We start from the raw sequence: 24,068 nt of genomic DNA on the forward strand, positions 1-24,068 counted from the left end.
GTGGCCTGCCCTCACCTTTCTTGTCTTCTCATTCACTATCAAGATGTGTACTTTGCCTTAGATTGACCCATGATGCCAGCCTCCATTGCCCACATGTTAAATTTTCATACAAGCACCTGTCATACATGCTTCCTCACATGATACCCCTCATGCATGGGAGGAACTCCCCATGAACATCTGCAAAACTAACTTAGTGTCTGCCTTCAAAACCCTCCTTAAAACTCTATTTCTTTGTACTTTCCATCGGACTTTATCTGTCCATTGTCTCTTGTCTGATGCTTAGTGTGCCCTTTGTTGGGATGCTGTGAACTTAGTTACAGTTGTTGAGCACTGCTAGGGAAAAACTGCTTCAGTGTTGAGCAGTGAAAGATGTGGAAACATGCAAAACATCTTTCTGGGGACTAAAACACAACTTAAAAAAAAAAGTCAAACTCTTTTTAAAAAGTGATACAACTGGCAGTTGCTGCTGGCTCCTCTTGATCCAACAAGTGACTGTATAAAAGGGAATGGTGGCTACTTATACAAAAACAAAACAAAACAAAAATTCAGTTGTTGCCACCAAGCACATATGTTTTGTGTGTAAGGTGCTCAGGAATGAAAAATCAGGCAGGGAGACAACCCTTAACCCTCATCAAATGTTTCCAGATACGCTCCTCAGAACACTTGCAGTGAGTCTACAGAGAGCAGTGGTGGCTGTTTTTGTTTCCAGCTGCTCCTGGGGGGGCCAAAGCTCTTCATTGCAAAGAGTATAGATGCCTGTAAAAGCAGCTGGAAACAAATAGGAAGCAGCGTCTGTCCCTCTGCTGGAGTCCACTGCTACTTGGAGGAAGAGAGGAAACTGGAGACGCTGCCAAGTACTAGCGCAGTCCGCAGGAGAAGAATGTTGAGGTGACAATGTAGTGAAGCGTTGGGGCAGCATGTTAAGGGGAGAAGGGAACTAAGAAAATGTCTACGCAACCTACAAGAGCAAGCCTCTCAACCTGGGTTGACAGCCTTCTCTCTAAGTTTTAGTGCTGGAGCTTCAATCTGAGCTGCAGTTTCAAAGTGCTGTCTACACAACTATACTTAGACCTCTAGTGCCAGCCTTGCGAACGCAAGTCTCTTGTCCTGGGCTCGGAGGCTCACTCCCATGGGCTGTGTGGATATACCGTAAGTGACAGGAACACGTGGAACATAGCTGCAGAGAAACTTGCAGGGGAGTGGGGAAGGCAGAAGAGGGAGAGGTGAAATGAAGAACAACAAAAAATACAACATGATTAACTGTTGTGACAAAGTTCCTCCTCTGCCTTGGTGGGTCTTGCGCTTATTGGCGGATTTGCTCGCCTCGGAGCTTCACCGCAGCTCTGTTTGGCTGTTTTCGTGAACCCACAGTCCAGGTCAACTCCTCCTGTGTCTGACCAGGAGTTGGGAGGATTTGGGGGAAATCCAGGCCCGCCCTCTACTCCGGGTTTCAGCCCAGGGCCCTGTGGAATGCAGCTGTCTAGAGTGCCTCCTGGAACAGCTGTGCGACAGCTACAACTCCCTGGGCTACTTCCCCATGGCCTCCTCCCAACACCTTCTTTATCCTCACCATAGGCCTTCCTCCTGGTGTCTGATGATACTTGTACTCCTCAGTCCTCCAACAGCACACGTTCTCACTCTCAGCTCCTAGTGCCTCTTGCTCCCAGCTCCTCACATGCGCACCATAAACTGAAGTGAGCTCCTTTTTAAACACAGGTGCCCTGATTAGCCTGACTTAATTGATTCTAGCAGTTTCTTGATTGGCTACAAGTGTTCTAATCAGCCTGTCTTAATTGTTTCCAGAAAGTTCCTGATTGTTCTGGAACCTTCCCTGTTACCTTACCCACGGAAAAGGGACCTATTTAACCTGGGACTAATATATCTGCCTTCTGTCACCCTCCTGGAACGCACTCCTGTCTTTGTTGTTCATTAGTTGTCCCCCGTAATTGTTTGGTTTTCCAGGTCCTGTGGACCCCCCCCTTAGGCTGGGGGAGGATCCTTTAGCAGTGGGCGGGCTTTGCCCACCCACTTCCTGGATCCCAATAAGGATCACTCTCCTGTAGCCATCTGGCCCGACCCTGTCCCGCTGTCCAAAAATAAAACATGTGTCTTGTTAGAAAGCCAAAACAACATTAAATATTTCTAACAAGTCTTCTGTATAAATGATTGCTGTATTTAATCTATCAACTTAAGTATCACCCAGTGTTCTCTAACATGGTTGTAACGGGGCTCTTCTGTCCATACAGCCTACATGGAAAAAAACCAGTTTTGGGTACAACCATGTTTAAACATAAAATTAACCCTCATCTACACTACAAAAATCATTTCACACCATCTCAGGTTTTTCTGAAATTCTCTTTCCATAACTCCTCATATTAGGGCACAGTTTTTCCCAGATTCAGCAGGTACTCTACATAAGAACGGCCATACTGGGTCAGATCAATGGTTCATCTCGCCCAGTATCCTGTCTTCCAACAGTGGCCAATGCCAGGTGCTTCAGAGGGAATAAACAGACCAGATAATCATCAAGTACTCCATCCAGTGTCGCCCATTTTCAACTTCTGGCAAACAGAGGCTAGGGACACTTCAGAGCATGGTTTTGTATCCCTGCCCATCCTGGCTAATAGCCATTGATGGACCTATCCTCCAGTAACTTAACTAGTTCTTTTTTGAACCCTGTTATAGTTCTGGCCTTCACAACATCATCTGGCAAAGAATTCCACAGGTTGTGCATTGTGTGAGGAAATACTTCCTTTGTTTTTAAACCTGCAGCCTATTAATTTCATTTGATGGCCCCTAGTTCTTGTGTTATGAGAAGGAGTAAATAACACTTCCTTATTTACCAGTCATGATTTTATAGACCTCTGTCACATCCCCCCCCTTAGTCGTCTCTTTTCTAAGTTGAAAAGTCCCAATCTTATTAACCTCTCCTTATATGAAAGCTGTTCCATACCCCTAATCATTTTTGTTGCCCTTTTTTGAAACTTTTCCAATTCCAATATATCACTTTTTGAGAGGGAACAACCAGATCTGTATGCAGTATTCAAGATGTGGGTGTACTATGGATTTATATAGAGGCAATATGATATTGTGTCTCTTCTCTCCCTTTCCTAATGAGTCACAACATTCTATTAGCTTTTTTTGACTGCCGCTGCACACTGAGTGGATGCTTTCAGATAATTATCCATGTTAACTCCTAAATCTCTTTCTCACATGGTAACAGCTAATTTAGGACCCCCCCCCCATCATTTTATATGTATAGTTGGGATTATGTTTTCTAATGTGCATTACTTGGCATTTATCAACATTGAATTTCATCTGCCATTTTGTTGCCCAGTCACCCAGTTTAGTGAGATCCCCTTGTAACTCTTAGGTAAGTCACGGGTCACTTGCTGGAGGATTCTCTGCTCCTTGAAGTCTTTAAACCATGATTTGAGGACTTCAATAGCTCAGACATAGGTGAGAGGTGTTTCGCAGGAGTGATGGGTGAAATTCTGTGGCCTGCGTTGTGCAGGAGATCAGACTAGATGATCGTAATGGTCCCTTCTGACCTAAATATCTATGAATCAAAGCAGACTGCTATCTTGGGTAGTTTTGTATCATTTGAAAATTTTGCCACCTCACTGTTTACCCCCTTTTCCAGATTATTTATGAATAGGACTGGTCCCAGTACAGACCCCGGGAGGACATCACTGTTTACTTCTCTGCATTCTGAAAACTGACCATTTAGTTCGATCTTTTAATCAGTTACCAATCCAGGAGAGGACCTTCCCTCTTATCCCATGTCAGCTTACTTTGCTTAAGAGCCTTTAGTGAGGGATCTTGTCAAAGGCTTTCTGAAAATCTAAGTACACTATATCCACTGGATCACCCTTGTCCACATGCTTGTTGACCGCCTCCAAGAATTCTAGTAGATTTCCCTTAACAAAAAACATGTTGGCTCTTCCCCAATAAATCGTGTTCATCTATGTGTCTGATAGTTCTGTCCTTTAATTATAGTTTCAACTAGTTTGCCTGGTACTGAAGTTAGGCTCATCAGCCTGTAATTGCTGGGATCGCCTCTGGAGCCCTTTTTAAAAATTGGTGTCAAGTTAGTTATCCTTGAGTCATTTGGTGCAGGAGCTAATTTAAATGATAGGTTACATACCACAGTTAGTAGTTCTGCAATTTCATATTTGAGTTCCTTTAAAACTCTTGGGTGAATACCATCTGATCGTGGTGGCTTATTACTTTTTTTATTTTATCAATTTATTCCAATACCTCTTCTAATGACACCTCAGTCTGGGCCAGTTCTTAAGATTAGTGACCTAAAAAGAATGGCTTAGGTTTGTGAATCTCCTGCAAATTTTCAGCCATGAAGACCGATGCAAAGAATTCATTTAGTTTCTCTGGAATGGCCTTATCTTCCTTGAGTGCTCCTTTAGCATCTTGATTGTCCAGTGGCCCCACTGGTTTAGCAGGCTTCTTGCTTCTGATGTACTTAAATTTTGTTTGCTGTTACTTTTTGAGTCTTTGGCTAGATGTTCTTCAAATTCTTTTTAGGCCTTCCTAATTATATTTTTATACTTCAATTGCCAGAGTTTATGCTCCTTTCTATTTTCCTCAACAGGATTTAACTTCTACTTTTTAAAGGTTGCTTTTGTGTCTCTTACTGCTTCTTTTACCTTATTTAGCCATGGTGACACTTTTTTGGTGGTCTTACTATGTGTTTTAATTTGGATGGTAGTGTCAGGTTTTCAATTTACTTTTGGATTGGTTAATACAGAAAGAAAAGATGAATAAACATTGTATAGTTTTGCTTTGGAGAAGCTGCAAGCGCATTTCGAGATTCTATAGCACACTTTGATAGCATTCTGTATCTCAGCCACTAAAAAACTGCCCTCTGGAATTAGTTATCTGTTCTTAAAGTGGTGGAAGGACAATTGCTGAAGTGCTGTTTCCCCAAATGTGCAGTGTATGATTAGCTATGAGAAAAGTCCCTTTTCTTAAAAGGTGGCTGATCATATTGCAAGCACCCTAAAGGAAAATTGCATATATGCACTTTTAGGACTTAAATTTTTATTTTTTAGAATCCTCAAAATAAGAACTAGGGTCACTTTTGACACTAGCAACAAGACTGATACTCTACAGCAACTGAAGAGGTAATGTGACATTGATGCAAAAGGAGACTTCAGGGAGGAAATAGATTAAACTACAGATCTATAAGTTCAAATTTGGTATTAGAAACATATTTTAGTTTTTGATTATGGAGAAACTCAACATGTATACAGGTACAGAGAGGTCAAAAGCAGTCAGCTTGGATTTATAAAGGAGAGGCCATGCTTAAAAATCCAATTAATTTAAGCAAGTGATAATGAGAGCCAACAATAGTGACGTAGCCGACCTATTCTGTTTATCCACTTAATGTTTCTATGAACCCACATTTACAGTACTGTATAAGTGATAGTATGCAACGATGGCAGAGAAAGGCTTTTGGAAGTTTAAAGAAGTGATATAGCAGTAGTAACATGCCAGAGTAGAGTAATTCTGTAAATGGGTACAGATTAGGTTGGAGCAGGGGTTCTTAAACTGGGGGTCGGGACCCCTCAGGGTCACGAGGTTATTACACGGGGAGAGGGGGGGATTTGCAAGCTGTCAGCCTCCACCCCAAGCCTCGCTTTGCCTCCAGCATTTATAATGGTATTAAATATATAAAAAAGTGTGTTTAATTTATAAGAGGGGGTCGCGTTCAGAGGCTTGCTATGTGAAAGGGGTCACCAGTACAAAAGTGTGAGAACCACTGGATTGGAGGGTGTTGCTAAGGGTTTTTCAGGGGTCACATCTATGCCTGCTCTTTCAAACTATTACACTAACACCCTGCATTAATTGCTACAGAAAACCTAGTTTGCAAATGTACACACAGTATGAAAAAGAGAGAGCTAATCAAAATATAGGAAGAGGAGTAAATGGTTTTATGGCTTTTATTTTTGTTTGTGGGAATCTTCTTCCTTCCCAATTCCTTCTGTTGAGAGACAGTCAAGAATTACAAGGATGGAGATGGGGTTGTGTTTTCAGCTAGCATAATTTCTCATCTCCTTTTCTGGGTCTCTAAACTTTTGCTTTTCTGTATTAGGGAATTTTGCCATTGACTTAAATAGGGCTAGGATGAAATTTCAGTTTTCTACATAATTCAATGTCTTCAGCAACCCATAGATTTACTTAACAAGATAACTTTCTCTGCTGTAGATACAGCATGTAAATTGTAGATACAGAGAGTAAGGTTGAAAAGAACTGGAATTGCTAGATCCCAGATCGTTTCATATTGCTTCTTGGACTACCAGGAAAGTGCTACTATGCAGGAGCAGGGGCACAGTGATACTGAGTTATTGTGTGGTATTCTCCCCTTTGGGTGAGTGTAGGAATAAATACAACACTTGTATAAATCTGCACCTAACTTAAACCTATGCCCCTGACACATACTCAACTGGTAAAATGGGTTGGGACAAAATCTGAGTGCCTAAAGTTAGGCTCCTAAATCCATATTTAGTTAAATAAAAATATCCTGGCTATCAATAGTGCTTGACCCCTGCAGCTCCCACATAGTTTGGTGGCATTGGGGGGTTCTCAGTGCTTCTAAAATCAGGCCATATTTGTTTAGAAGCCCAGCTTGAAGATCCCAGATCTGGAAACCATGACATAAACTCTGAACGTTCACACACTTCAGGGCTCTGATCTGGTCTCTACCTACTTGAGATAAGACTTAGTTTCTCACCAAAAGTCACTACTCCTGCTAGGCAAAACCCACCTTTTTCCACTTGATATTTTTTTTTGAAACCTTTTCCCTTCTTGACATTTCTTGTTCCTTAGAAGAGTACTAATAGAATGAGTAAAGTCTGGTTATGGCCTAGGAAAGTGACTCTAAAAAAATGTACATTAGATTTCTTTTATTTGTTGGCATTCACTTCTGTGTAAAGTTAGAAAACGCTCACTTCATTTGTAAGGTGAATTAAGACCACCACAAATCAAGATGTTCTTTTATAAAACTTCTCAAATGATTACCAGCAGCAATGATTCTGGAAGCAGAATTTTGCTGACACTTCTGCAGAATATACTGCAGTTTGCTTTTTCGTGGCTATATTGATTCTCGTGGACTCTCTCACTAGTAAATTTATTGTGTCAATAGGTAACTATGTTTAAGTTTTTAAGAGGTTTTACTTTTTCACTTGTATTGATTGTGGGAGGGGAAGGGATAGGCAGCTATATTATGGTATGTGAATGTATACACACCATATATAAACACACCAACTGTGTGTAACATTTTGGATATGCTCTCTAATTAGCCTGTTTAAAAGGTATAGTACATGCATTTAAAGCTGTTGCAGCTTCATTAGTATTCTCACTTCCATTATATCTTTTGTTTATATAAATGAATTTGGTGTAGTGTCTCAGATAACCATAGCATTCTCTCTCATGCAGTTAATATGTGGAAACTTCAAAGTAAAGGATTAGCTCTTTAAATGAAGAGTTTAGGGGCAGTGGCTGAGTGGTTAATGTGAACGAGGATATGCAAGTAGAAATGACCACATCCGAGATGGAAGTCAGACTCAAACAGCTTAGTGGGACTGTCATAACCATACAGCTAAGGGTAGCCTAGAATTCCTCCTTACCTGTAAGGGCTTAAGAAGCTTAAATAACCTGGTTGGCACCTGACCAAAAGGACCAATGGGGAAAGAAGATAATTTCAAATCGGGGAGGGGAGAGGCTCTGTTTTTGTGTGCTTTCTTGGGAAGCAGAGAAGCATCAGGTCAGAAAACTTTCTCCTATAAACCATCCTAAAAGTCTCTCATATTACAAAAATTGTAAGTAAAAGCTAGATTATCTTTTATTCTGCTTGTGAATTTTTCCTCTGCTGGAGGGAGGTTTATTCCTGTTTTTGTAACTTTGAAACTAAGCCTAGCGGAAGTTCTGCTGTGTTTCTGAATCTTTTGTTACCCTGTAAAGTTATTTTCCATCCTGATTTTTACAGAGATGATTTTTACTTTTTTGTTTTTAATAAAATCCTTTTTTTAAGAACCTGACTGATTTCTCTATTGTCCTAAGACCCAGGGGCTTGGGTCTGTGATCACTTTGTAACCAATTGGTTAGGATATTATTCTCAAGCCTCCCCAGGAAAGGGGGTGTAAAGGCTTGGGGGGAAATTTTGGGGGAATAGGAACTCCAAGTGGTCCTTTCCCTGATTCTTTGTTAAATCACTTGGTGGTGGCGGTGTACCCTCCAAGGGCAAAGAATTTGTGCCTTGGAGAAGTTTTAATCTAAGCTGGTAGAAATAAGCTTAGGGGGTCTTTCATGTGGGTCCCCACATCTGCACTCTAGAGTTCAGAGTGGGGAGGGAACCCTGACAGGGACTAAATCTCCCCGGATAATCACCATCCAAGAAATTAAAGGAATTGGCACATGAAATTGCCAGCTCAATAGCAAGCATTTTTAATGAATTTGTAAACTTGGAGGTCATACCCCATGACTGGAGAATTGCTTATATAGTACCTGTTTTTAAGAAAGGGGAGAAAAACTGATCCAGGAAATTACAGGCCTGTTTGACCTTAATTGTATGCAAGGTCTTGGAACAAATTTGGAAAGAGAATGTAGTTAAGGACATAGAGGTAAACGGTAATTGGCATAAAATACAACATGATTTTACAAAAGGTAGATTGTGCCAGACCAACCTGATCTCCTTCATTGAGAAGATAACTGATTTTGTAGACAAAGGAAATGCAGTAGATCTAATCTACTTGGATTTCAGTAAGGCATTTGATTTAGGTTTCAGAGTGGTAGCTGTGTTAGTCTGTATCAGCAGAAACAAAAATGAGGAGTACTAGTGGCACCTTAGAGACTAACAAATTTATTTGGGCATAAGCTTTCATGGGCTAAAGCCCAATTCATCAGATGAATGGGGTGGATATATATAACAGTACATGAAAAGATGGGAATTGTCTTACCAAGTGGGGGGTTGAGACAGTTCAATTAAAGTGGGCTATTATCCAGTTCCACTTCTGAAATTATTAGTTAAATTGGAGAAGATGGGGATTAATATGAGAATTGAAAGGTGGCTAAGGAACTGGTTAAAGGGGAGACACTGAAAGGTGAACTCTCAGGCTAGAGGGAGGTTACCAGTGGAGTTCCTCGAGGGTCAGTGTTGGGACCAATCTTATTTAATCTTTTTATTACTGACCTCGGCACAAAAAATGGGAGTGTGCTAATAAAGTTTGCGGATGATACAAAGCTGGGAGGTATTGCCAATTTAGAGAAGGACTGGGATATCGTACAGGAGGATCTGGATGACCTTGTAAACTGGAGTAATAGTAATAGGATGAAATTTAATAGTGAGAAGTGTAAGGTTATGCATTTAGGGATTAATAACAAGAATTTTAGTCATAAGCTGGGGAGACATCAATTAGAAGTAACGGAGGAGGAGAAGGACCTTGGAGTATTGGTTGATCATAGGATGACTATGAGCCGCCAGTGTGATATGGCTGTGAAAAAAGCTAATGCCGTCTTGGGATGCATCAGGAGAGGTATTTCCAGTAGGGATAAGGAGGTTTTAGTACCGTTATACAAGGCACTGGTGAGACCTCACCTGGAATACTGTGTGCAGTTCTGGTCTCCATGTTTAAGAAGGATGAATTCAAACTGGAACAGGTACAGAGAAGGGCTACTAGGATGATCCGAGGAATGGAAAACTTGTCTTATGAAAGAAGACTCAAGGAGCTTGGCTTGTTTAACCTAGCTAAAAGAAGGTTGAGGGGAGATATGATTGCTCTCTATAAATATATCAGAGAAATAAATACTGGAGAGGGAGAGGAATTATTTAAGCTCAGTACCAATGAGGACACAAGAACAAATGGATATAAACTGGCCACCAGGAAGTTTAGACTTGAAATTAGACGAAAGTTTCTAGCCATCAGAGGAGTGAAGTTTTGGAATAGCCTTCCAAGGGAAGCAGTGGGGGCAAAAGATCCATCTGACTTTAAGATTAAACTCGATAAGTTTAAGGAGGAGATGGTATGATGGGATAACATGGTTTTGGTAATTAAATATTCATGGTAAATAGGCCCAATGGCCTGTGATGGGGTGTTAGATGGGGTGGGATCTGAGTTACCCAGGAAAGAATTTTCTGTAATATCTGGCTGGTGAATCTTGCCCATATGCTCAGGGTTCAGCTGATCGCCATATTTGGGGTCGGGAAGGAATTTTCCTCCAAGGCAGATTGGAAGAGGCCCTGGAGGTTTTTCACCTTCCTCCGTAGCATGGGGCATGGGTCACTTGCTGGAGGATTCTCTACTTCTTGAAATCGTTAAACCACGATTTGAGGACTTCAATAGCTCAGACATAGGTGAGAGGTTTTTCACAGGAGTGAGTGGATGAGATTCTGTGACCTGCGTTGTGCAGGAGGTCAGACTAGGTGATGGTCCCTTCTGACTTTAGTATCTATGAATCTATCTAAGTTTAGTGAGGGAGAGGGCTGGAATAAATAGCCAGTTAGCAGAGAGGACAGTGTCCAGTTTTCAGTGATATCTTTAGTGTTCAACAGTCCCTCCTGCAGTACCTGCTGGGGCTGCTTCTTCTGCATGTTCCTGCTAGCTTGAATTTCTGTTCTGTGACCTTCATGATATACTAGTAAATGGTAGTGAAAATATGGTAGAACATTGGAGTAGAAAAAATGTAGTTTTAGAAATATTTTGCACTTACATAGCACCTTCCATCTAGCAGCTTAAAGCACTTTATAAGCACAAATGTATTTCCAATACCCCAGAAGGGTTCGGGGGAAGTATTACCTCTCTTACAGATGGAGGAAACTTAAGCCAATGGCGGTTATGCAATTACTCACATAGCTGTGAATTTGGATACCAGTAATGTCATGCTGTACTGAAAATTCTGCTGTCAGAGAAGATCCAAGGTGGTCATGCTTGGGGAGGGTTTCTACGTTGTGCTTCAGTAAAAAGTTGAGTGTCTTTCAGATTCTTCTTTTCTGAGATATTTAAGTTCTGTTGCTAGTTTTTACCAGTCAGAGAATAGACAGCTTGCATCCATTTCTGTAACCCGTCAGACTCTGAAATGGTTATCCACATTTCTGTTGTTACAAGATTAGATTAGTGAAATTCCCTGTAGATTGGCTTTCGTAATAAGGTTTTTCACAAACTCCAGCTGGTGCAGAACACAGGTGCCAGGTTCCTTGTGAAAAGGGGGTGATCAGAACACGCTTCACCACCTTTAGTTGCTGGATAAGCACAGAGGCTTTAAAAACTGCAGTTTTTAATCTTCAAGTACTACATGTCCTCAATCGTGCACATTCCACTGTTCTGTGTTTATTTTCTTGGCTGTATATGGAGCTAAAAGCAACTATAAAACTTGTCTTGTAGCTGAATACTACTTGCTTCCACTGGAAAAGCAAACACTTAACAGATTTCAACCTAATTTTTTTGATATTTTATAAAACCCTATTACAATTTTAACTGTTCATTATGTTGACAGAATATTCAGCTAACTTGGCCTTCCTTACAATACAGTGGAGATATGATCTAAGACTCCATTTATTTAAAGCATTTAGTTTTTTATCAACTAAATCGATCATTATAAGCAAAAGAAGGAGCAGAAATTAATTTAGACTATTAAGGCTTTGTCTAGACTGTTTAGATTTGGTTTTTTTAGGGCCATTGGTGTAGCTGCACCAGTGTAACTCTGTAGTATAGACAGGCAAAGTTTCTATTTGTGAAAGTTGTGTCAACTTTCAATAGAAGTGAATCCTCTTCTTCTAACTGACATTTAACATAGGTCAGTCAACCTTTCTGTGTAATAGTTGTATATCTTTACCCAAATGAAGTATAGTAGGAAGATTATTTGTGTTTTTTTCCAGTATGGTGTAATTGTGCAGCTGACTGTTACATGTACTATAGCAGTCAGTCAAAACCTATGTGTGTCTCAAACATTTTGTCAAAGCCAAAATGAAATTAAATCGAAAATGTCCTGACCAGCTCTCCGTTCTGTTATTGCTTCTTGCTTATAAAAGGGATTGACTTTTAAACAAACTGCTAAAATCCAGTCATGGATATCTAGTTGTGCGACATGTTTTTGCTGTTTCTTCTATTACTCTGTGACTAACTGTTTAAAGTCTAACAGGCCCTGTTCCTTTACCCATTAAAGTTAATGAGGTTTTTTTTTCCATTGACTTTGGTGGGAAGGAGCCCAAAGTTAGTTTACCAGTGTCTGTCACTTACATTCAAGTGACTTATCTATGAAGTATAACTTGGGTTTGCAAAAGTAATATCTTAAGTTGCCAAAATAAACAGTCTGCGTATTTTGAAAAGTATGTGTAATTTTGTCCAGGAACTAAGTTAAACCCACAAATATCTTGCAGCAGTGTGGTACTGTGTGTGTTTCAAAACATTATTTGAGCTAATGTTTATGAAAAAAGGAAGTAAGAATAGATTTGGAAAAGTATATTGGCAAAACTGTAGTAGAAGCTTGTGACTTTTAACATTTGTTTATCTTAAGATAATTCTCTGCGTATAACTCTTACTGGAATTATACGTATATGGAAAAACATTCCACTTTACTGGAAGTAGGAGAGAAACTTGTATTAAAAGCTGATCTTCTATAGATAGAGCCAAATTCTGCCCTCAATTACACCTGAGTAAATCTGGAATAATGGTGTTTGACAATGGAGTATAATTTAGAGCAGAATTTGGTGTCTGTGAGGCGCTAGACCCATTTCTGGTGTACAAAGGTTATATAATTTCTTTTTCAGTTTTTCTGGGTTCTCTTTGATCGTTTATCTCACAATTTTTCTTAATTCCACAGTGAAGTCATAATTCTTTGTCGGCCTATTGGCATAGAAATGATGGCACAAATTCAGAGCACATCTCCATTCTGAACAGTTGGTAAAGGCTGATAATGAGGAAGAGAGAGACTGTTTGCTCAATAAAGGCAGAGTGGTTAGCTGAACCTGCAAATGCAGCTGTGAAGGAAAAATACAAAAATGACGAAATAGAGTGCTTATGATAAACTCTTTGAAAGTGTTCGTTTTTCTCTCCAGTGAATACTAATGGCTTCTCCACACATAGGCATTGGACTCAAATCTTTAAGATGTTCTGTTAGTTCAGTTGTAAAACATTACTAATAATAAAAAAATAAGATAAGTTCAGTACATTTAGCTTACTATAAAATCAATTGGAGGAAGTTTATAGCTAGAAAACATTGCATATGAAAAGCATGAGAGAGACAAATGGATTTAAGTGGGACCTTTTTTTGTTTCTATAACAAGAAAGCCCCTCTAATAGCAAAGCAGGCAGTATGCACCTTGATATCAGTCTTGATTTCTTGTGTGGAGGATAAAGGGGAAAAAACATCTATCCTCTTCAGCTCTTGGGGGCAGAGATCTATCTTAGTTTGTCTGTAAAATGCAGAGCACTTGTGTATACCTTTTTAAACCTCCAAACTCAAAGAATCATTGCAACTAATCTGAAAGTTTAATGTTAGTATTAACTAATACAACTAACAGAAACGCTTCTGATGAGGTGGCTGCAGAGTTCAACATCTAGTCTAGATGAAAATACAGCTAGGCTATTATAATATATTTTTTGGTTGGAAATGAGTCTGATTGCAGGTGTCGTCATATTTGTTCTGAGGGTTTCTTGTCTTCAGCTGGCTGGAAAATCCCCAGCACAATGAGGGATTTTTCCTGTCTTGTGTCTGTGCATTAAAAAAATTTTTATAGCCAGACTTAAAAACTGTTCTATTCAAAGGATAGTGTTCTGTTTTTCAACTAAGGGACACTGTCAAATAATTTTGGATTAAAATTTTGAGCCAGCTTTAATTATCTGGTGGAAATGCACTGAATTCAAAATATTTAACTCATCACACAGTTACCAAATACTGTCTTTTTTAAAATGTTTTCCAACCCAGCAATTTTGTCCTGCTGAAAAGCCCTCCAACTTGAGTGCACTTTCTAACTAAACTGTGTTTTAAGAGCTGTACTGGCATCCTTGATAATGTAAGTGGGGAGGGATGATGAGGAGTAAACGGGTAGTTTGTCAGCCAGCAATGGTGAAAAATGTGAGATCAAAACAGGAGAAAGAAAGAAATGCTATTCATGAACCCCTGAAGGAGCATAACAATGTAGTGAAAATAAGAACTTTTTTTAAATTGCTTGACACTTCAAAAAGAGAGAACCATGTTTAGTTTAGTGCACAACTCGTCTTTGGGACTGGGCTCCACACTTTTATTCTGTAGTTATTAGCAACTTTTCAAGTTATAATTTCTCCATGATATACTAAAATGTGTATACTAGAGATGCAAACTTTTGTTTCCCCCTTCATTCTTACACTGCATATGTTTGGTTTTGGTTCCAAGGGAGTAATCAGTTTTAGCATAGATCAGTGAAGTAACCAGCAAACTTTGTTAAAGCTCATTATTTAAGTTACCTCTTTTAGGTACAACAGTATCTTTGGAGCATTTACTTTAGAGTTGATAGTCATGATGGCTTTTCTGTTCCATCAAAAGATGAGCTATTGGTTCAGTATCCACTTGGCTTAACAAAAAAATAGCAATATCAATAGAACTGATCAGGCCTAATTTTGTGTAACTTGAATCTTCTGTAATTACAGCCTAAGGTGTTATGGCTACAAATTCACACTCAATGCAGCTTATGCATCCGAGATGCCAAACTGATTTTAAATAACTTTTTTTTTCCTCTACAGGCCTATGAAGAGTACACCAGCAAGTTAGATGCTCTACAACAAAGAGAACAGCAGTTATTGGAATCCATGGGGAATGGAACTGATTTCTCTGTCTCCAGCTCTGCTTCAACAGACACAGTTACATCATCTTCCTCCTCTAGCCTCTCTGTAGCACATTCATCTCTTTCGGTTTATCAGAACCCCACAGATATGTCACGGAATAACCCCAAGTCTCCACAAAAACCTATTGTTAGAGTCTTCCTACCCAACAAACAGAGGACAGTGGTGAGTCAGCCCTGCATACGTGCTCATAACCTTAATTTTTTTGTGCATCTGTCCCCCTCTTTCCATGTTTGAATCAAACCTGAAAGCCAAAAAATGTATCTGTAGACATATGCAAGCAAAAAGTGTGATGTAATTCTTGTATTCTGCCAAAGTCTGTTGGTTATTTCAACTTTGCTGCACATGCTGCTTTGTAGTGTTAACACTGAGGAGATTGATTCTCTTACGTGCAACAAAAGAGGCAAAACTTCTTCAAGTGGGATACAAAAATGGATGCTTAGAATACTTTTCAAAAATTAAATTTAGGTCAATGAAACAAATATAGTCAGCATAGCTATTTCCCAGACTTAATTTTGAGGAGTATTGTTTCACTATATATATATATATATATATATATATATAAAATATATTCTGGGTGTGGGAGATTAGTGTTGTGTTTCCATGTAATGTGTATTGCAGGTAACACATTGGTTTCCAAACTGTGGTCTCCGAACTAGTGGTGGTTTACAAACAGATGGAGGTCATAGTGCTGGTTCTCCTTTGCCTCCAGTTACTTCTACAAGGCGTTTCAGGCTCTTCATTACCAAGAGCAGCCTTGGCACCAGTGAAAGCAGGAAGGAAACAAGATAGTGGAGCCAGCCTTTTTTGCATCCACTTGGGGCTATTGCTACATAGAAGTAGTAGGTGAGGAACTGGCTATCCTGAGACTGTAGGTGCTTGGACCTGGTAATGTAACTAGTATCGCTCATGGTAGAGAAATGTCATGGGGAGTGGAAAACCAGTATCTAGGTTGTATCTGCAAGGAAGAGGTGGGCCAGACATCAGGGAAGCATGTGTTTGGGGTACAGAGGAACAAAATATAGAACAAATGTATAAATAAATATAGAACAAATGTACACATTCATTAAGTGGCAATTGTCAACTTAAATTTCAGGTAGAAGTTTGACTTTTTAAAATTTAAACTTAAAATAGTTAGAAGTTGTATGCAGTGTTGTAGCTCTGTCAGTCCCAGGATATTAGAGAGACAAGCTGGGTGAGGCAATATCTTTTGCTGGACCAACTTCTGTTGGTGAAAGAGACAAGCTTCCAAGTTCTGTGTAGCTCAAAAGCTTGTCTTTCACCAACAGAAGTTGGTCCAATAAAAAATATTATGTCACCCAGCTTGTGTCTCTAATAGTTTAAAATATCACCTAAATCAGCGGTTCTCAAACCTTTTTTACAAAGGTGACACACCCAAATGCATTTTGTCTTTTTTGGGGACCCACCATTACCCCAGTTGGCTCCCTCCAACCTCCTTGCCCTCACTTTCCCAGTTCTGCCCCGCTCCTACAGCCCTAGCTGGCCACTCTCTCTCCCCATGACCGACCGTGGCCACCATCTCTTCCAGACTGCTGGCTGACTGCTCACTGTCTCAGGCCGCTGCTTCTGCGCTGCTGCTGTCCAGATCCCAGTCCTCAGACTGCTGCCTGCTACCCAGGGGAAGTGAGAGCCAGTGTGGGGGGTGGATACCTGTGGTAGGTCAGGGGCCTACTATTTGGGAAACACTGCAAGATTAGAGAAATATTTTCTGTACTTTTTGAACTGTTGTGCTTTTGACAGTGTTTTGTGTGTAGTCAGTTTTCCTGCTTTTGTGGGACTTTTGCGCATCACCGGTCGAGGAACACTTTAAAAATAGGAAAACATAATTGTGAAGCCATAAAAAATGGCATGGGGACTTAAACTACTTTTGTACCTGAAACTACTTTTAACTTTTTTTAATTGACTGTTTAATGCTTAAAGAGCTAAAAAAGATATTCTGTGGGTAGTATTTTTTAAAAATATTTTACTCCAGTTGCTGTAGTTGCCTTAAGGATGGTGAGTAATGGCTAGAAGGTGGTTCATGAGAAAATGTATCCAACATCTAGTCCATACTATGAAAGAGTTTGAGGACCTCTGGAAGTGTGCATTTGGTATTTGAAAACTTTGCAAAAGAGCCCAAATAGTGCTGTTGACCACTATTCATGGTACCATAGTATAACCATCCTTACTGGATGAGTACGCTTTCTTTGGCCAAAAGTGAAAATGGGAAATATTGATCCATGAGGGATGAGTCCTAAATCTGTTACCAAGACCTCATTGAACTAAGCTGATTTGTGTACTGTTATAAACAGCTGATCACATTTTATTAGTCCATTGTGTCCATTCTTGCCCTCATTCCCAACCCTCTTAACCTACAGTTACCCATGCAGCTCAGCAGTGCTTTCTAGGCAACTTAGCAGTTGCACTTATAAATGTATTTCTGTACTTTGAGATTTCAATAAAAATGAGATTACTGTTCATGAGAGCTGCTGGATTGATCACTCTGGTGAATTAAGTTCTTATCTACAGAACATACAAAAGAGAGTTGTAATATAAGCTTCACCCACCTCAGTCCTTTTTGAAAGGTGAAGGTGGTTCAGCCTTTATGCCTGTTCAGTCCTGCATGCATCAGCTGAAAACAGCAACAAGATGCCAATTGATGTCAGTTATGAATATGATTTTTGTAACTTACATATTTGTTCATTGGGAATAGAGTAGACACCAAAAGTTCATCTTTTAAATCACCGAACACCTATTAGATAGTAAGCCTTTTAGCCACGTCAGCAAACATGACCCAGAATACAACCAGTGACTTAAAAGCAAAAGACTTTATATATTGTTATCCAAAATCCTGATCCAGTCTCATAGACTTTAAGGTCAGAAGGGACAATCCTGATCATGTAGTCTGACCTGCACATTGCAGGCCACAGAACCTTACACACCCACTCCTGTAATTGACCCCTAACCTCTGGCTGAGTTCCTAAAGTTCTCAAATCAGGATAGACTTCAAGTTACGGAGAATCCATCATTTACACTGCTTTAAATCTGCAAGTGACCATGCCCCATGCTGCAGAGGAAGGCAAACCTCACTAGGATCTCTGCCACTCTGACCTGGGGGAAAATTCCTTCCTGACCCCAAATATGGTGATCAGTTAGACCCTGAGCCATGTGGCCAAGACCTATCAGCCAGATGCCTCAGAAAGAATTCTCTGTAGTAACTGAGAGCTCTCCCCCATCTAGTGTCGCATCACTGGCTGTTGGAGATATTTGCTGCTAGCAGTCGCAGATCAACTACATGTCATTGCAGGCAGTCTCATCATACCATCCTCTCCATAAACTTATCATGCTCAGTCTTGAAGCCAGTTAGGTTTTTTTGCCCCCACTACTCCCCTTGGAAGGCTGTTCAAGAACTTCACTCCCCTGATGGTTGGAAATTTTCACTTAATTTCAAGCCTAAACTTGTTGATAGCCAGCTTATATCCATTTGTTCTTGTGTCCACATTGGCACTTACCACGGAGGGAGAGGAGTTAGGATTGCTCTCTATAAATAACTATCTCCCCTCAGCCTTCTTGTGGTTAGGCTAAGCAAGCCAAGCTCTTTGAGTCTCCTGCTATCACCAGCAGGAGAGTGAATTTGTGGGGGAGGGGGTGGAGGGCGAGAGAACCTGGATTTGTGCTGGAAATGGCCCAACTTGATCACTTTAGATAAGCTATTACCAGCAGGACAGTGGGGTGGGAGGAGGTATTGTTTCGTATTCTCTGTGTGTATATAAAGTCTGCTGCAGTTTCCACGGTATGCATCCGATGAAGTGAGCTGTAGCTCACGAAAGCTTATGCTCAAATAAATTGGTTAGTCTCTAAGGTGCCACAAGTACTCCTTTTCCTCTCATAAGGTACGTTTTCCATTCCTTGGATCATCCTGTAGCCCTTCTCTGCACCTGTTGCACTTTGAATTCATCTTTCTTAAATATGGGAGACCAGAATTGCACACAATATTCCAGATGAGGTCTCACCAGTGCCTTGTATAACAGTACTAACACTTCCCTGTCTACTGGAAATACCTTGCCTGATGCATCCTAGGACTGCATTAGACTTTCTCATATCCTTTTTCAGTACTTCCTTTTCCCCCATACACTGCTATTAGGAATTTAATGCTGTGTTTGAGTACACAAAACTTAGAGCTAAAGCAAGTTCTGTCATGGAATAAATCCCTTTTATTAATGCACCCCTGGAATAAACACTTTTTTTTCAGCTGTGGCCTTGTCATCTATACGCTTCTCTACTTATACATTTTACAGTAGTTTATGTTCCAAACCTCTCAGTAATTTCAAATGACTGTCATTTTATTAAAAAGAAGCTGTCACAAAAATATCATGCTACCCCTCAAATGTGTATCTGGTAAAAGCAAGGATTTAGAATTTAGCTTCACCTCCTCAGATTTGGACCAGTGACAGTTTTAAGGACCTGTTTTTTGCAATGTGCCAAAGCTAGAACCAAGTCCTTTACATAACTTGAAGAGCAGGGATTCACAACTTTCTGTTGATGTAAAGCATTTATTCCTAGAGAAGTGTATTAAGAAAGTGGACCTTAAATAATTACATGATAGAAAAACTATTTAGGGAATTATTTAGTTCTTAAATGTATATTAGTACTGTTGTCACTCCAACAAATGCACATTGTAAATGAAATCAGCTTGTCTTCACAGCTTTCCATCTGTATTAGTTTTTGTGCAGTTATCTACCTTTTTTTAAAAGGGGATTGGGAAATCCAGTGTCTTTCTCTTCAATGTTAGACAGAAACAAAAGCTTGAAAAAATTATTTGGCACATACACAAACTGTGACTGTCTGATGCCACTTCCTCTCTACAGCAGTTCCCCTTGCAGTTTGAAGGAATAAAATAGTAGTGCACTTCTTGTGTTCTGTTCAATAAGTACCTGTGAAATCTGTCAAAATAGTCCATGGAATGTTATCGACCTCCTTACTATTTTTTTGTTTATACCATCGGTCCCTACCGGCCTTTACTCTTTACACCGTAATCCCTTATAGGAAAGCGAGTATCATGTCCTACATTGTTCTCAATGTTGTTCCTTCTCTGTCCCTATTATCACTTTCCCCTATGTTGCTATTGCCTCCCACCCGCTCCCCCCAAAAATCTTACTACAGGCATGGTAATGCCTTTGTTAAGGCTCTTTAGCCCTTAAAGCACAGGGCTCCAGCCTCTTTGTTTTGCATGAAGAATACAGTGTATATTCTCCAAACTTACAACACATTGTCTGTGAGTAAAGACTGAACTTTGTGGGGTTTTAAGAGTATATCTGTTCGTTTGAGTTCAAATTAATTTAAAATAGGACCTACAGGAAAAGTTTCCTCTCTGATCCATCTCAGATGTCTTGCTAACTAAGGTGCATAAAAACAATGACTTTTTTTAAAAGGATGTTTTTATTTAAATTTTTAAAAAATCTATTTAAAATTAAACTTGTGGCAACCTGTTGGAACCTACAGGATTGGAACCTGGGAGCTTGAGGGTTCTAGGCTGCTGACTTCTACACAGCCACAGGAGGCTTAGGCTGGGCTTCTGTGGGAGGACCCTGTGAAGCTGGGCTCAGCAGGAAGTACAGCAGGGCTGGAGCGGCAGTCCTTTTTGCAACCCCCTGATTGGCAAATACCAGTATATAAACCAGGAAGCCATGAAGGGGAGCTCTCTGAGCAGCAACGCAGACTGTCTGCCCATTTCTGCTCCAGACTCCACTTTCAATAAACGCTAGACTCCAGCTGCCAACTGTGGTTTGTCCTCAACTTAGCTATTTGATTGCTGCCTGTAATCTGGTACCCCACCACAGTCTCCTGGTAACTTGAGCCTGCCTGACACTCTGTTTGCCCTCTGGCCCATCTTCCACTCTGACTTCCCAGTACCTGACTCCTGGTCCGATCACTGAGTCTGACTGTCCATGTCCCAGTTGTGACATAACCTATGTGAAAGCCAAAACTTACAATCTATTAAAATCATTTACATTAAATACAGAAATAAGGAGTCAATATTTGTGGCCAAGTTTTAAAGAAAATCAAACCACTGAGCTGTTGGAAGACCGTGGCTAAGCACTTGGAACCAGAGTTTGTTGAAGTCCTAAACCACCTTTTGATAGCAATAGCCTTTTCTGCAAGTGTAGAGAATATTTTTAGTTTCAGAGTGTTCAGCTAGTTCTTTCAAAGTTAAGAAACCAGTTGGGAATTGAAAAAGAAGAAAAGCTTGTTTTCTGCTTCCCATCTGTGAATAAAAACTAGGTGTGAGAAGATCTAGTTCTAAAATCTTGAAGGACATGGGGATCAGAAACAATCAGTTCAGTTCACTAACTACAGATAATACACTGGACCATTGCTAGAACGTGTGTCTATATAGCGTGAATTCGCATATAACGTGGTCGTGGCCATGGATCCCAATTTAATTACTTTAATTGCAATTCATTTTAACACGGTCCCCGCGTTAACACAGTACTGTGCATGGATCTCAAATCCCGTGTTCTAGCGAGGGTCTGGTGTACTTTGTTTTTAATACGTCAGTTTTAAATGAAAAACACTTTGATAAATTTTTTCCCCTATGTGTCCAGCACAGGTAAGGTAGTTTTATTTAATAAAAATTAAAATGTTTCATGCAAATAGAACTTGACACAAATCAGAAATAAAATAATTAATCATGATGTAAATAAGAAATGCATCCATTTTCTAGCAATAAAAAATGTAAAAATTAAGAGTCTGAATAAAAATAAGTTTAAACTATACATTGGCTTAAGTAAATATATATAAATATATTGTATCCTCCTGTTTAACAAAAAGCACCAAATTTAATGTAAAGGGTATACTTAGTTGCAAGTCAACATGTTTTAAAGGTTATTCACCAATGGTAGGGAAATAACTAAAGTAAAAATGCAAAACACAATTAAAACTAATGGTTTAATTCATAATTAAAATTGGTGATTTAAATCACTTGATTTAAAGCAATCCACCCTGTTGCTAATAAAAGACTGGCTTGTTTAGACTTTATAGTTAAACTTTGTTGCTGGGTAGTGATGAATGGACGTTTGAAGAAGTTAGGTTGCAGTTGAAGTTATTAACAGTTGTTTTCTCCTATCTCTTCCATCCTATTCACAAATAACACAGGTATGTAGGCACAAAATTAGAAAGGTCAAGACACAAAATGAGATTAAACTAGCTAGAGCCATGAAAGGTAACAAAAGAACATTCTACAAATACATTTAGAAGCAAGAGGAAAAACCAAGGACAGGGTAGGCCTGTTAGTCAATGAGGGGGGAAAAACAATAGCAGAAAATGTGGAAATGGCGGAAGTGCTAAATGACTTTGTTTCAGTTTTCAACAAAAGGTTAGTAGCGTTTGGACATCTATCATAGTGAATGCCAGTGAAAATGAGGTAGGATCAGAGGCTAAAATAGGGAAAGAACAAGTTAAGAATTACTTAGACAAGTTAGATGCCTTCAAGTGACCAAGGCCTGATGAAATACATCCTAGAATACACAAGGAGCTGAGCTAGGAGATATCTGAGCCATTAGCAGTTATCTTCGAAAAGTTATGGAAGACGGGAGAGATTCCAGAAGACCAGAAAAGGGAAAATATAGTGCCAATCTAAAAAAGGCAAATGACTGGGGAATTACAGACCAGTCAGCTTAACTTCAGTATCTGTTTAATTATTTGCTCCATTATTTTTCCAATCAGTTTGCAAACACCTAGAAAATAAGCTTCCTTATAACTTTCTTTGACAGTGTTATAAACCTTATGGATGAGGGGGAAGTGGTAGATGTGATATATCTTGACTTTATTAAGGCTTTTGATACTGTCACATGACTCTCATAAGCAAACTAGGGAAATACAATCTAGATGGAGCTACTATAAGGTAGAGTGCCCAGATAGCAAATATGAAAAATCAGGACAGAGTGTGGGGGGTAATAGGCGCCTATATAAGAAAAAGCCCCAAATATCAGGACTGTCCCTATAAAATTGGACATCCAGTCACTCTACTATAAGGTGGGTGCATAACTGGTTTGAAAACTATTTCCAGAGAGTAATTATCAGTGGTTCACGGTCATGCTGGAAGGGCATATTGAATGGGGTCCTGCAGGGATCAATTCTGGATCAGGTTCTGTTCAATAGCTTCATCAATGATTTAGATCTGGGGTTGGCAACCTATGGCACACATGCCAAAGACAGCAGCGTGCCATTAAAAATCCGGCCCGGCCTGCTCTTCTCCGCCCCCCGCTCTCTCCTTGCAGGACAGGCGAGCTCCCTCTTCCCCCGCCTCTTCCCCCAGCTTGCGGGGTTCCTGCCTCTGCTTCTCTCCTTCCCTGTTGCCCATCAGCTGATGGCCCTTGCCAAGGAGAGGGAGAGGGAAAAGCAGAGCTGCAGCGCACTCACTGCTCCGGGGACCTTGGGGAAGGGGGTGGAATCGGCATATCCCCTCCAGCCCCCTGCCGTGAACTGCTCAGGGCAGGGGGCTGGGAGCACTGCCATGACCCCAACCCCAGCTCTGACTTGGCACCCCCCACACATCCCCAGCCCCCTGCCCTGACTCTTGCACCCCCCACATCCCCACCCCCACCCTGAGCACCAAACGGGAGCTCCTGCCTCCCCCACATTCCCACCTGCACCCCTTGCACCAAATGAGAGCTGCCCAGGTAAGCGCTCCACACCCAAACCTCCTGCCCCAACCCTGAGCCCCCTCCCTCATTCTAGCTCCTGGCCAGACCCTACACCCCAACCCCCAGCCCTGTGCTCAGTGCACTCCCACCCTCAGCTCAGTGCAGAGAGAGGAAAAGAATGGGCTAGAACCAGGGAGAAGGTAGGTACCTACTCTATGTGGACAGGGCTGGGATCCCAGACTGGCAGTTGCCTGAGAGTGGCCGGCAGCCAGGACCCTGGCTGGCAGGAGCCGGCGGACGGAACCCCAGACCGGCAGCGGGCTGAGCTGCTCAGCCCACCGTTGGTCTGGGGTCCTGGCCGCTGGCCCTGCTCAGCCCACTGCCGGTCTGGGGTTTTGGCTGCCGGCCCCTTGCCAGCCGGGGTCCCAGCCACAGGCCCCGCTCAGCCCGCTGCCGGCCTAGGTGAACGGAACCCCAAGCCGGCAGTGGGCTGAGCGGGCTGGCGGTGTAAGATCAGCATTTTAATTTAATTTTAAATGAAGCTTCTTAAACATTTTGAAAACCTTGTTTACATACGATAGTAGTTTAGTTA

General features: G+C 40.7%; 1 protein-coding gene across 1 annotated transcript in view; it reads left to right on the top strand.

Moving 5' to 3' along the window:
• BRAF (B-Raf proto-oncogene, serine/threonine kinase) overlaps positions 1 to 24,068 on the top strand; it is a 117,781-nt gene that overhangs the window by 19,440 nt on the left and 74,273 nt on the right. The window contains exon 3 of the mRNA XM_084626527.1: positions 14,733 to 14,996. Within this exon, the coding sequence (XP_084482653.1) occupies positions 14,733 to 14,996 (264 nt within the window). The remainder of the gene's footprint in view (positions 1 to 14,732; positions 14,997 to 24,068) is intronic.

This window comes from Lepidochelys olivacea, assembly GCF_965140295.1.
Source record: "Lepidochelys olivacea isolate rLepOli2 genome assembly, chromosome: 1".
Lineage (NCBI taxonomy): Eukaryota > Metazoa > Chordata > Testudines > Cheloniidae > Lepidochelys > Lepidochelys olivacea.